The sequence below is a fragment of the Panicum virgatum genome, chromosome 9K (genome assembly GCF_016808335.1).
Source record: "Panicum virgatum strain AP13 chromosome 9K, P.virgatum_v5, whole genome shotgun sequence".
NCBI classification, from domain to species: domain Eukaryota; kingdom Viridiplantae; phylum Streptophyta; class Magnoliopsida; order Poales; family Poaceae; genus Panicum; species Panicum virgatum.
Genome location: NC_053144.1, coordinates 43,877,517 through 43,890,915, shown reverse-complemented (window position 1 = coordinate 43,890,915; position 13,399 = coordinate 43,877,517). Strand labels below are relative to the sequence as shown.

Here is a 13,399-nt window from a genome sequence, read left to right as displayed (position 1 = left end):
AATCGGCTGGTATTGGAATGTGGAGGTCATCAAGCATGCTGTAGCATCTTGAACTGGTAAGACCGTCAGCCAGATCGGCTCTGTTCTCCACCAAGTGGTGAATATGGAAGTGGGGAGGGACCTGTCCTAGGCCAAATTGCCGAGCTGCTATAACTGGTTGGTAAGATTCATAACCTGGCTTGATAATTATGTTAGAAGTGCTGATGCCAACGGGGAGGAAGCCAGGTCGAATCATCAGAGAATATAGATGCCGAGTGCTGTCGTCATCGGCAAAGTTATCTAATCTGAAGGCAGTTGGGTTCTCAAAGGATTCAGATTCAGTAAACGGGAAGTAGAGAGGATTGTCTAGTCCTTTGTAGAAGACTCGAAACCAGTTTGTTGCATCTGTTGAATTCAGTTTACTGCCAGGGAGACTAAATAAAGCTTGGCCATAGCTTGTACATCTAATTGGTTTGCCACTCTCATCGGAGAAAGAGTTCTTGGTCAGACCTTGGAAGTTGGGAATATGGTGCTGGAAGTACAGTTGTGCCCACAACTGAATGAACCACCAAGGGCCTCCAGTTCTCAGTTTCTTTTGGTTAAGTAAATTAGATGTCATCAAATGGAGATATCTGTAGGTTTCTCCAAGGAAGAGTTTGCCTAGGCCGGTGTGATTACCATGGGCTAGGTGATAGGCCAAGTGAAGACAGTTCTTAGTGGGAGCTAAAGAAGGACCACAGAAGATGAAGTGCTATAACCAAAGATTTAAGAAGGCCGTGTGTTCTTTCTCAGTCACTGGACCTTTTGTTTTCATGTGCTGACTCATGTAAGTACCCCAGTTTGTGCAGTTGACTTTGAAAGAAAGTTTAAAGGGGACTTCTGCCATTTTGTGAGCAGCAGGATTGGGAGAGCTAATGTCTAGTCCAGTGATCAGGGTAACATCCAGCAGAGTAGGGGTCATGGGTCCATGACCAAAGAGGAAACAATTCAGAGCATCAGACCAGAAATAACTGATGGTTTTCAAAAGATTTTCATCTTTGTTAAGAGGTGATAGTGATAAACTAAGTGCGTCGGCTATGTTTAAATCTTGCCACAAGGGCATGTGAGCTTTTGCTACTCTGTTGTACCATGTAATCCAGCTCTCAGGAGGATTAGGCCAGGCTCTTAAGCAGTCGGCCCAGAGGTTCAAATCAATGTTTTGGCTCACAAAAGGGATCCTATTTGCTTCACAAGAGATCAAATCTGTGGGGGTTTCATGGGTTTGTGGGCCAAGACAAAAAGATTTTGGATTAGAGGGATGCGGCAAAAGAATGTCTGACACCTGAAGTTCAGAAATTTAGAAATATGCGTACGGTGTCATGTTTCGGAGTTTCAGTTTCAGAAGCTTAATAAGCTGAAGAAAACTAAAGGATTTGGCTGAATATTACCTTCAGGCCGTGAGTTGCCGCATCATCAGAACTTGTTGTCTGAACTGCAGAATCCGCCATGGTTCAGATCTGTTGACTTAGGGATGGATTGCTGTGAGTTCTGATTCGAATTCCGGCTGCTTGGGGAGTTCTTGCTTGACTTTGTAGAGCTTGGTTTTCGAATTTTGCTCGGATTCGAGGGTTTGGTTCAGGCTGAAAGTATTACCCTATTCTTCTGCGGGTTGCTTCTAGTTTGAATTCTGTCGGCTCTTGGATATTTATAGAAGCCTGATGCGTTGCCATCGTCTTTTTGGAAGGTAATCGAACACATGAAATTGAGGAAACTTGATTTCATTAAAGGAAAGTTTATTACAAGGAAAGCCGATTTTACAAAGGAATCAATCCTTCGGCTTTGAGGTCCTATTCTTACGATGCTACCTACATCTACCAGTCGTAGGTGTTTGAACACCTGCGGCCCTTTGGGCTTCGCGGCGGTGCGTCTCCACCATCGTCGTCGTCATCATCGCCATCGTCGCCGCTGCTGCTGCTTCGCCCGCCGTTGCTGCTGCTTTCCTCTTCACTTCCCTCTATGGGGGCCTTGAGGAATTGATGGGGGTTTCCCCCTGCCGTCGTATCATCGCTGGAAGAAGAGCCGATCTCTTTGGAGGAGTCGGCTCCTTCCCAGGAGAAGGCATCGTCTTCACTGCTCTCCAGTTCCTCTTGGAAGAGGGACTGGAGGTCTTCCTCTCCTTCAGTCGTGGGCTCGTCCTCCTCGGAGGTGACCCCGAAATCGAACTCCTCTGCATCCCAGTGCAGAGGAGCCAGCGCCTCATAGGCTGCTATTGGGTCCCACTCGGGGGTCGGCTCTCGGCTCTCTGGGATGGAGTTGATGGAGGAGGCCGAGAGGGAGGAAGAAGAAGGAGGAGAGGAGGAGGAAGAAGAGGAATCTCCAAAAGAGTTGGAGCCGGAGGAAGAAGAGATGGCCATGGCTGGTGGAGAGTTGGGGTTTCTGCGCTACTGGCTGTGAGAGGAAGAAGGAGTTTGCTGTGGAGAAGGGCCGATTCAGGTGAGATTAAATAGTGAAAAGATGGAAGACGGATCGGCAGTTTCACATTCTACGAGGAGCCAGTTGTAGAGACGTTGCGTCTTCTTTGGTGGTTGCAGTGTGTTTAATGAGCATTAACGGGAAGATGAAACGACGGATTGGTTTTGGAACTATCATTGCCAAAACCAGGGGGGCATGTGTTATCGCCATAAATTAACCAGGATAGGCTTAAAGCAGAAGATTGAGGAAGGCTTATAAATCGGCTCCTGCGTGAGCATGTGGGCCACATTGGCCGTGTATTCTTAGATTTAGTTTAAGATTAGAGATAGAGTCCAATCGGGACAAGATTAGTTTAGATTGTTTCCCAAGTCTCCGGACTATAAATATGTATCATTTGTTATTCATGAAAGAGCGTCATCACGACTCGCAAACAACAACTCTCGGCGCATCGCCACCCCTAATCCTAGGGTTTTCATCCAAGTAAGCGCCATGCTGCCCTGATCGCTTCTTGCAATCAGGGCAGTATTGTTCTTGCTTTTACCTTGATATTACTCGTACTGAAGCGTTTTTGATGGCGAGTAGTACTAGTTATCTTGATGTTCATAGCATGTCTTTTAGTAGATTCATCATGCTTTCGTTGCTTATCATCTACGAATATCACGTTGTCTTTGTGCAGTCACGTTTCAATCTCGTGCTAGTTCTTGTCGTATAGAATTAGTTGCACAGAGGCAACACCCTGCTTCTTTCATGTCTAGTAGATCTGATCTGTTTTGGTTTGCTCTTATCTTAAGAGTTTGCGTAATATCTGCTAGGTTAGGCCTTGCAAACGGATTGGACGATCCGGTGGTGTAATAGACGCTTTATCTTAGCCTTGATAGGGATTGTTCCGGGAATCGGCTCTTGCTAGTTCTTAGGCCTCTGTTTTGGGTTGTGGTTTAGTTGTCTGTTATGCTCGCTAGGCCTAGTCACGTGTAGGATGTTCCGATCTAGCAGTGAAGCTGTTACTATCGTGGATTAGATCAATTAGATTTAATTGAAGCAGTTTTATAGTTATTTGCTTTATTTATCATATCTGGATACAATCAGATCCCATCTGACACCGGGACTCGATCGGCTCTTCAAAGCCGATGCAAGAGTCGTCCCGGGGAGCCGACCACGGCTCGGACTTACGTTTACACGTGTCTTTGTATGCAGGAAACTGTTCGGAGCACGTCTGCACCCTCCTGATCGGGTATAGGTCAGGTGGCACGCCCGGTTTTCCACAAAACCTCCGGGCGCGGGACGGAATTGCGGGCCGTCGACGAGGGAGCAGTGCCTGCCAGCGCCCCAGCAACCTCCCGGCTCTTCGTGTTGCCCGTCGCTGCTCGCCGGTGGGTTTCGACTGACAACAGATGTACACCACGAGTCAAGCAATAAAGGAGATTTGCTTCCTCAGTCCTATCTTTACATTAACCTGATAGCACTTGTCCATTCAGCTTTCATATTTTCTTTCTTCCGTACGGAGACTTTTCTTTTGTTGCTAACAATCCAAAATTGAGTTACTGGCTTGTGGTCAGGTGGGGACACCCCTTCTAGATAGAAGGCAGTTCAGATCTCTAGGGACCTGCTCCGGAGAAGTGGTGCCCGTATCTTGGGGTAGAGAAGCTCCGCGTAGCTTAGCCTGGTAATGTACCCTAAGCCTACGTACTTTACTACCTTGTTACGAGCCCCCAATTATCCGAGATTGCTGTCCCTAGAGGTCCCGAGCTCCTTTCTAGTATAAGGCCTGGCTCCCTACACCTCACTGCAAGGTCCGGTGGCGTAATTCATGGGATCGGCAGCAACAACCCAAGTCCACTCCGGTGGCTCGCTCCGGCGGAGACCGCTTGCCACGGTCGCTCCAAGTCCACTCTGGTGGCCCGCTCCGGCGGAGACCGCTCGCCACGGTCGCTCCAAGTCCACTCCGGTGGCCCGCTCCGGCGGAGACCGCTCGCCACGGTCGCTCTAAGTCCACTCCGGTGGCCCGCTCCGGCGGAGACCGCTCGCCACGGTCGCCTAAAGCCGGGTCCGGGGAAGTGGTGCTCGCTCTCTGAGCGGTTCGAGGTCCGTGCAGCCGCTTAGCTTGGTTCCATACCCTAAGCCTGTACCTTCACCGCCCTACGGAGAACACACTAGTACCAGAACCTGGCAACAGGTGTTCCGGCCTCCAAGGGGTCCGCAGCACTCGCACTCGACATGAGCACACCGACACAGCCAAGTTGCGTGGAAACACATCACGATGGTGGCCCCACCCGCGGGTTCGTGCCTCTCCCGTGGTGGGCCCGGGGGCCACTGTCGGTACCCAGGATTGGGGTACCCCCTCTTGCTGTGCATAGGCAAGAGTCTCGTAGTTATCCTTAACTACGCCTCAACTACTGGGCGGCCGGACCCCTGTAGTCCGGAGCCCAACTCTCCCGGCAAACGGACCCGGACCCGCTCCCCGTTTGAGGAGGGTCCGGTGATGCCACGTGTCCCGGAGAAGGGAGCACTCGGCTAGGGGGCCCGGACCTCCCGCCAGGTCCCGGACCCCCAAATACTATCCGAAGCTGCCTGGGGGGTCCGAAGCCGCCACGCGTCCGCAGGTGCGGGCACGCGTAGGGGCGCGGCGCTTCCCCGGGAAGACACGCCCACCTACCGTATTCAATACGGTAGACGAAAGTGCGCTCTGCCACAGCAGAGCCCGAGGCGGCTTTTGCCAGGCTGTACTATTGACTGCGCGTTACCAAGGCGCGCGGTGCAGCCTCTGGCACCGCCCACGCCAGTTAGACACGACAACTCGACGACGGAGTATCATAACGCCTATGCGGTAGACCCAACAGTCTACCCAGCAACCTATACTACCTCAACGGGCGCCTCGCCGATGGGACAGGAGAAGACCCCCTCGGTCAGAGAGTCTACAGGACGATGAAGTGTATCCGGCAAGAAATTCTTCATCACTGTAGCTCCATTAGTGTCTATTTAGTATATTATACATTCTTGTTGGACCCACCTGTCGGGGTCCAACACCTGCGTACGCGCCCTCCTTGCTCTATAAAAAGGAGACGTCCGTTAGAGAAGGGCTCAGGTCCAGAAGAGAACTGGAAGGCAGAGGATAGACTCATCCACCGACACAAGAGCAATAATACTCTCAAGTGGACGTAGGGTATTACGCTCCGTCGGCCCGAACCACTCTAAAATCCTCGTGTGTTCTTGCGTTCTTGCCCCCAAACTAGATAGGCCTAATCGCTTAGCGCAATCCCTAGTACACCCCCTCTGGAATTAGGTGGGTGCGTTCCGCCACCCGGCTGTGGGTACCCTAAAAACCCCACAACAACATGGAATATTAAATGAAGTCTATTTATAAAACTTTTTACATGGATGGACTGTAAATCGCGAGACGAATTTAACGAACCTACTTAATTCATGATTTGCAATAGTGCTGCTAGAGTACTATCCGCTAATTATAAATTAATCATAGATTAATTAGCATCATTAGATTCGTCTCGTGATTTACAACCCATCTGTGCAAAAAAATTTTGTAAATAGACTTCATTTAGTACTTCAAATTAGCAAGATTCCATCGCAAATTTTTTTTTGCAAAACATCTAAACACGGCCTTAGTTTTAAAATTTCTCTCCAAACTTCACTGTTCACCTATCACATCAAATCTTTTGCCTCATACATGAAGCATTAAATATAGGTAAATAAAAAAAATAATTGCATCGTTTTGATATACACGACGAGACGAATTTTTTGAACCTAGTTAGATCATGATAAAATAACAATTAGCACAAACATACGAAAAATGCTACAGTATACTACAGTGTCCGATGTGACCCTTTTTACCACTATTTTACGGATCTAAACACAGCAAGATGAATTTTGCACTGTTCATCGAATAAAAAATTCCATGAGCGAGCCTGGAGCCGATGGTTGGAGGAGGCCTTAGGTCGACACAAGAAACAAAAGGGCACCACATACATTCACTCCCATCCAACCACCACCACACAACAAGAGCAAGAACTGGGGCGGGCAACACACAACAATCTAGTACCAATGTAATCAAACGATTGGAGTAACTCGAACAAAGCAGGTTACAGATCGACAAAGGGCAGTGCCGAGAGGGAACAAGTCAATTCCCGAACCAAGACCCTGATGGCCTGGGACCCAATCCAAGGGTCACAATCGGTTTGGTTCGCTCGACTCCTCTCACTTTTCTTTTCTTTCCTACACAATAATCTTGAATCTCTAACAGAGTTCTACGGCTCTACGACACATACAGCCAACCATCACGCGCAAACTATTAGGTAATTTCCCATCTTATTATTACAAAAATCAAAGACGAATACCGGTCGAAGCTAACCTTCACAGTTCTGGTTTCTGAGCAAGGGAACAGACTGAGAGCAGCAGCAACTGCATGACCAAAATGCCGGGTTTCTATCTCTGGGATTGGCTCAGCCAGTGCAAGTGAGAGCTTGACAAGACCCTTTCTAGTAGTTTTTAGATAGCACTAGCTTCCCAAAATGATCAAAATGCCCCCACACTGTTTGGTCGGGGGTATTTTTGTCATTTTGAGAGGCACATGGCGGGAAAAGAGAGGAGTTTTGAATTTTTCATGTGTTAGTTTCGGGTTCTTGTCAAATCCTCCCTTGCACCGGCACTAATAGAAAACCTGGGTGTTAGAAAAAAAAACAACCGGACTTGGCAGGCATTTTGGTCTGTGTCGATCTGCTCTCCTCCGTTCCCCACCCATGCATTCTTGCAACTAGTTGGAGCCGCCCACAGATGCCGGCTCAGCCCTGCTCGCTCCAGCGCCCTTCAGCGCGGTTGTAATCTGATGGATGGCATTGCAGACATGGCTGTTGATAGCAGTGACACTGGAGAGGTTCAGCTTGGCTGAGGGCACCGCACTGGCTAGCACCTGCATGCCGACGGTGAGGAGGCAGCCGGTGGCAGGCACATCTGGGTTACCTGGGCTGCTTTCGCCATTGCCAGAGCTTTCGCTGGTTGCTGCAGGCGAAGGGTTGGCTGCCGGGAAGATGGCAAAACCCAGGGGGAGGAGAGGGATATAGGAAGGGTCCCCGCCGCTCATTGTCACTTGGATGGCATAAACATCCACAGTTCCAAACACCACAAGACTCCCGCCATTAGGGTGGGTGCTGCTCTCCTGCAGCAGGAGTTCCACATTCTGTGACGAGTTGCTTGCAGCCTGCGGTTTTCAATAGTCGCAAAAATGCAATCAGTTCTTCAAAACTCATGGCAAGACCTACTTAAATGCGTAAACAGTATTTCAGCTATTATGTATAAATAAATGAACAACACAAGAAAGATTGAGCCATCTCAACAAACATTTATGTTATATACATGACTATCATGAAACTCAAGTCGGTACTTCAGTATGTACTAAGTGTGAAATAAGCATACGATTTGCATGTGTTGATACTGTAAAGAGAGGACCTTTTAGACATATACAAGCTTTGCACCATGCAAAAATATGAGACACTATTACCTTTTCTTTCCGGGGTGAAATTTTAAGTTTTAAGAGCAAATGGAACTGAATCTTTGTTAGTAAAATTGCTGTGATGCATGTGCTAAGACTCAGTAGATTGATCGAATCTCATTTATTATGGCATCTTGAGTACTGTACAGCTCGGGTAGCCGCTGTTAATTTCTTGTCCTTGGCATTGGTAGCAAATAGTAAGGCCCTGTTTAGTTCCCACCCCATAAACCCCGTAAACGCAAAAAAACTGTCACATCGAACGTTTTGACACATGCATGGAGTACTAAATGAAGTCTATTTACAAAACTTTTTGAATAGATGGGCTGTAAATCGCGAGACGAATCTAATGAGCCTACTTAATCCATGATTTGCAACAGTGATGCTACAGTAACCATCCGCTAATTATTGATTAATCATGGATTAATTAGCATCATTAGATTCGTCTCGCGATTTACAACCCATCTGTGCAAAAAGTTTTGTAAATAGACTTCATTTAGTACTTTAAATTAGTAAGATTCCAACGCAAAAATTTTTTGCGCTTGAACTAAACAGGGCCTAAAGTGCTTGTAGAACTATTTATTAAAATGATCGGCAGTTCTACACCAGAGTAGAGTTACTGCAGTAAGTCGGACAGGCGGCACCATTTATTAGCAATTAGAAATTTTGCTTTCCCCATTGACAACTTTTATGTTTTTGACAAGAAAAATGCATAAATGTATATTCCCACGAGGGGTATCCTAAAATATAAGAATGTACACTTGTCACCTTTCAGAATAAATTACTAGTCCAGAATAATAGCTAGGTTATCGCTACAGTTTTCTTAAAACATTAAGAACTACGAACTGATAGGTACCATAAAGGAGGATCCAGCCTAATGTGATTATGCTCTTGCAGAAGGAATTAGATACATAACATCTGTATTCGTAAAACTCTTTACTGTTCACATACGAGGAATACGAGTAACAAACTCCAACAATCAGCAGAAGAAATGAGATACTCACATTAATTCGAAGAAGTGAAATACAATTTCTTGGGTGCGATCCATTTGCAATATGTGCTACTTCATGAAGTGAGCCTTCATTTGACAAAATCTCAAGCTGCAAAAGTAAAGCATCCATCAAGACACAACTATATTAAGTTAAATAACAAGAAGAAACTAAAACCAAGAATGCAAAGAATAACCCAGCATGTTTGAAATCGTAAATATAGACACTACCTGACAGCGTTGTTGTTCATCAGCAAGAAGCTCGAAGACCTGCTGATGGCTGAAAGGAAGCCAACTGGTGGAGACAGCAGTCAGTATGACACCGCTGGGCTGCCCTGGATCAGTGTTCTTCCTAGTGGTGACCCTGATCGTGTCCTCTGTAGACTCTGAGAGTGCCGTCCAAGATTGGCTACCAGAAGCACTGATATTGGCACAGAAAGTAGTGATCATCCGTTGCGACAGCTTCATCATATTTGTTCTTGCCTCTGGGGTGTGGATCACTGGGAATTACAAGGTAGGATAAAATGAAAAGAACATGATGGTTAGACTTATTCATGATGGATGGATGTTGTGGATCAGAAACAAGATAATAGCAGTAGCTATCATAGTAGAAAAATGTTCTAAATGGCCATATGCATACTCGGCAACATATTTCCTTTCAGAACAGATGCCAGTGACAAAAAGGACTGACATTTTGTTGAAATGGGCAAGTGAATTATCCTTATCCCTCTAAGGAAAAATGTTGGCCTTTAGGCAAGTTATCACAGACAGAAACTACAAGAATCATATAACAGATGTCATGTAGGATTTTGGACAAGTAAAGCTTGGAACTACAGGCCTCAAGTAGGAAAGATTCAGTATGAGCAAATAATGCGGTGCAATGTGCAATATAAGCAGCAATCTAGTAGTATACTTGAAGTGACAGATAGTGGAGTATACCTCTAGGGTCAGCAATGTTGCGAGCGAGTTCACTGGCAAGGCGCTCACACTGGCGCTGAAGCAGGGAGATCCAGCGCGTGGCACCGAAGGCAGTGCCGCTGGCAACATAGTCTTTGAACACCTGGTGCAGCGGCTTCTCCTCCCCAACCATCTCCATGTGCTCCACCCACACCACCTGCATGGAGTCATGTGTCAGCCCTTAGTGATGAGTAGGCATCACGCACGCCATGGCTCATGTACAAGTGACATGCTTACACTTGAGTAACCATTGGGCATGTCCTGGATGATGCAGCCAGAGGGGCGCCTCCGGCATTTGACCACTGATGAGGTCTGCAGAGCCTCCAGCTGAAACCCCTCTGCGGGGAAGTCGACGACGGACCAGGTCCCCTCTTCGGCGTTATGCACACAATAGCGGAAGAACATCACCTCCCGCGCCGGCACCAAAGGAGACGGGAACTGCACCTCTGCTTGCATCTGTCATTCATTCCACGCAGTAAGATTAAATCCCTCCCAATTTGATCCCTCACATTTTACATTAAAAAGTTGTAAAGTGATCATCAGGTAAACATAGTCGAGATAGTTACCAAGACAAGAGATCCACTGCCCAGATGGCCAGAAGCAGCTCCATGGTTTATGACCTGAATGGTTCTCGCCTTGGACACGATGGAAGGGAACAACTCCATCCACTTGTTCTGGCAAAACAGAATTTGGTTATCACAAAAGTTTATTCAAGACATAAATGCACAAAAATATTAACCACAGTTTTTTTTATTAAAATGGATTGGAAACTCACTGCGTCGAGGAAGGCATCCACCAGCGTGATGCTGTTCATGATAACAACGGCGCTGTCCCTTGAACCCTCGGTCCTGGCGGCGGCAGGCGTGGAGCCTCCGCCCTGCTTCCCGCCGTCCACCGGCCAGCTGAACATCCGCGCGTGCTCATCGGGCACCATGACCTCGGAGCTCGCACCGCGGCGGCGCACCCAGAGCGGCTCGCCGGCGCGGCACATCCTGGCGAGGGTGTCGGCCGCCGTGGCGGCGAGGTCGAGAACCTGCTGCCTGTCCTGCTCCGGGACGGGCGCCATGGCGGAGCCCATGTACGGCGACGCGTCGTGGTGCTCCGCTCCGGCGGTGATCTGCTGCGACGGCGGCGGCGCGAGGACGGACTGGATGAGGTCGCCGCACCCCATGACCGGAGATTGGTCCGTGAAATGGCGCGAATAGACGCTCATGTCGAGGTTGAGCGGCGGCATGAGCAGATGCGGCGCCGGCGCCGATATGCAGCCCAGCGCGGACGACGACATGCCCGGCTGGCGCCCGCCGCCGTACCGTGTCGCCATGCACGCCAGGCGGTCGAGCTGCACGCCCAAGCAAATGAACAGTGAAAATTACAAATAAAAAAAAGAGAGTACTTTGCCCGTCCAGGATTCCTAGGGTTTAAGCAGCAGCAATGAGGGAGCGAGCAATGCAAAGCAACCTCGTCCTTGAGCCTGGCGTTCTCGACGCGGAGCTGCTGCTCCTCGAAGGACATCTCGGCGAGGACGGCGGCGTGGCCGCAGGTGGGGCAGACGACGTTGCGGATGGCGGCCTGCAGGCGGTAGTTGTCGGCCTTGAGGCTCTCGTTCTCGGCGCGGAGGAGGACGTTGTCGGCGCGGTCCTGCTGCGCCTTCATCTGCGTGCGCCGGTTCTGGAACCAGAACTTGACCTGTCGGGGCTTGAGCCCCAGCTCCTGGCTCAGCTTCAGCCGCTGCTTGTCGTCCGGGTGCGGGCACTCCTTGAACAGCCTGCGGGCATGGCGTTTCATTCGTTTGGTCGGCCGGGGAAGAAGAAGAAGAAGAAGGTTATTATTAGCATTCGTTCTTACGCTTCCATCTGCTGGATCTGGTGCGCGGTGTGGCGGTGGTAGCGCTTCTTCTTGCCGGTGTTGGTGGCCAGCTGCTGATTCCCGGCGGCGTCCACGGTCTGGAGCTCGAGGCCGCTGGGCTTCTGCTCGGGCCAGTCGTCGTCCGCGAAGCTGAGGAGGCCGTCCAGGTGGCCGCCGCCGGAGCCGCCGCTGAGCTCCATGTCCATCTCCAGCTCCATGTCCTCGTCCTTGGCCACCGGGACTAGCGCGCCCATGATGCCGCCCTCCTCCTTCTGCAGAAAGAAAGAAGGAAAGAAAGAAAGAAAGAAGCGCGTACCATTTCAGGCTCGAGGCAACAAGAAGAGCAAGCAAGGGGACTGACGAGACGGAGTACTTACAGGTATTAGGGAGGCGGTGGAGAAGTGGTGGAACGGCATGGCGGCGGCGGCGGAGGAGGACATGAAGCCGGCGAGCGCGCCCGGGTTGGGGATGAAGAGCGCGTCCGCGGAGGAGGAGGCCCCGGCCATGGCGGCCATCGAGGACAGGACCTGGCAGTCCCCGAACATCCCCCCTGCTTCCTCCTCGGCAGGCGAACCGGCGGAGGGAGGAACGAGCTCGCCGTCGTCGTCTGCTTCCTGGCGATTTTGCGTCCCACAGAGAAGCAAGCGAGCGAGCAGTTAAAATCCGAGGCGAAGCATGGCAGGGCGAGGACGGCGGGAGAGGAAGACGATTTAGCGGGGGGTGCAGGAAAGGGAAAGAAAGCTTCCGGAGAAGTGAGGGGAGGGCGGACGAGCCGTAGCTCGGTCGGCAACTCGCCAGGTGCGCGAGCTTGCCGGCCCTCGGGAGCGACGCGGGCGTCGCACCGGAAACAGTATTCCCATGGGTACTGTAGCGTGCGTGCGGGGGTGTGCGCGTGTGTGCGGTGGCGTGAGTGATCGAGATTTCTCGGACACTTTATCTGCGTTGAGTCCGATACGCTTAAAAATGTGTTTCGAGATTTCTCGGACAGTTTTGTCTGCGTTTAAGTCCGGTGAACATGTACACTTAAAAGATTTAAAAGATTTATATGACTCCCAGTGCTAAAAAAAGAGAAGTGAGGGGAGGGAATGGAGGGGGACGATGGGATGGGAGGGAAAGGGGGCAGGACAAGGGCGGGCGGAGTAAATGGCGCAGTAAATACCCTGTCGGTTGTTCTGTGCCTCGGCGTACCCCCTGGCTCCTCCTTCTCCCTGCCTTGTTTTGTTTAGCTCGGCTTTCCCTGAACGCGACGCGAGGTTGAAGACGACGGCGAGGTTGATGGGACGGACGCCTTCTCCTTCTCCTTCTCCTGCCCTGTGCTCGATCTCGTCTTCCCCTCGCAGCTGCAGCAGCAGGCGGGCGCAGCGAGGCGGGCGCAGCGAGGGAGACGACGACGACGACTGCGGCAGGGAAAGCGAGGGAGGCGCGGAGGAGGCGGCGCGGTTACTTGTTCGTGTCGTGTCTGCGTGTGTGATGAGCGTGGCGCGACGCGACTCCCCCGCTTTGACCTCTTTATTCCGCCCTCTGCCTTCCGCGTGACGGACGCCCGGCGGCGACCGCGACGCGCCCTCGCTGACCCCGCTAGGGGGCCCACGTGGCAGCGACGGTGCGGCGCGTGGGGGGACGCCCCCGGGCCCCGGGTGCCGGGCAGCCAGGCCCGCGCGCGGGCCCCGCGTGTCACTCACCCG

The 13,399-nt window shown here is 50.6% G+C and overlaps 1 protein-coding gene across 3 annotated transcripts; it reads right to left on the bottom strand.

Moving 5' to 3' along the window:
* Positions 1 to 6,475: 6,475 nt before the first annotated feature.
* On the bottom strand, positions 6,476 to 13,197 carry LOC120651563 (homeobox-leucine zipper protein ROC3-like). Of its 3 annotated transcripts, XM_039929087.1 has the most exons (11): positions 12,874 to 13,197; positions 12,092 to 12,328; positions 11,715 to 11,986; positions 11,328 to 11,634; positions 10,645 to 11,208; positions 10,436 to 10,543; positions 10,107 to 10,325; positions 9,852 to 10,026; positions 9,144 to 9,412; positions 8,929 to 9,024; positions 6,487 to 7,636 (listed from the first exon to the last, which is right to left on the bottom strand). In XM_039929087.1, exons 2-11 carry the CDS (start codon positions 12,257 to 12,259, stop codon positions 7,193 to 7,195), a joined length of 2,622 nt encoding a protein of 873 aa, XP_039785021.1. In that variant the 5' UTR covers positions 12,260 to 12,328; positions 12,874 to 13,197; the 3' UTR covers positions 6,487 to 7,192. The 3 variants fall into 3 exon arrangements, with proteins under 3 accessions (XP_039785022.1, XP_039785021.1, XP_039785020.1); XM_039929088.1 differs by lacking the exon at positions 12,874 to 13,197 and having other exon boundaries at positions 6,476 to 7,636; positions 11,715 to 11,983; positions 12,092 to 12,627; XM_039929086.1 differs by lacking the exon at positions 12,874 to 13,197 and having other exon boundaries at positions 12,092 to 12,627.
* Between the last annotated feature and the right edge of the window lie 202 nt (positions 13,198 to 13,399).

Bases quoted from the DNA above. Each gene is read 5' to 3' on its own strand.
- LOC120651563 (XM_039929087.1), bottom strand. From the start codon at position 12,259: ATGTTCGGGGACTGCCAGGTCCTGTCCTCGATGGCCGCCATGGCCGGG. The intron at 11,209-11,327 runs GTTGCTTTGCAT...TTGGGCGTGCAG, and splicing joins ACGCCAGGCTCAAGGACGAG to CTCGACCGCCTGGCGTGCAT. The intron at 10,326-10,435 runs GTAACTATCTCG...AATGAATGACAG, and splicing joins GCAGTGGATCTCTTGTCTTG to ATGCAAGCAGAGGTGCAGTT.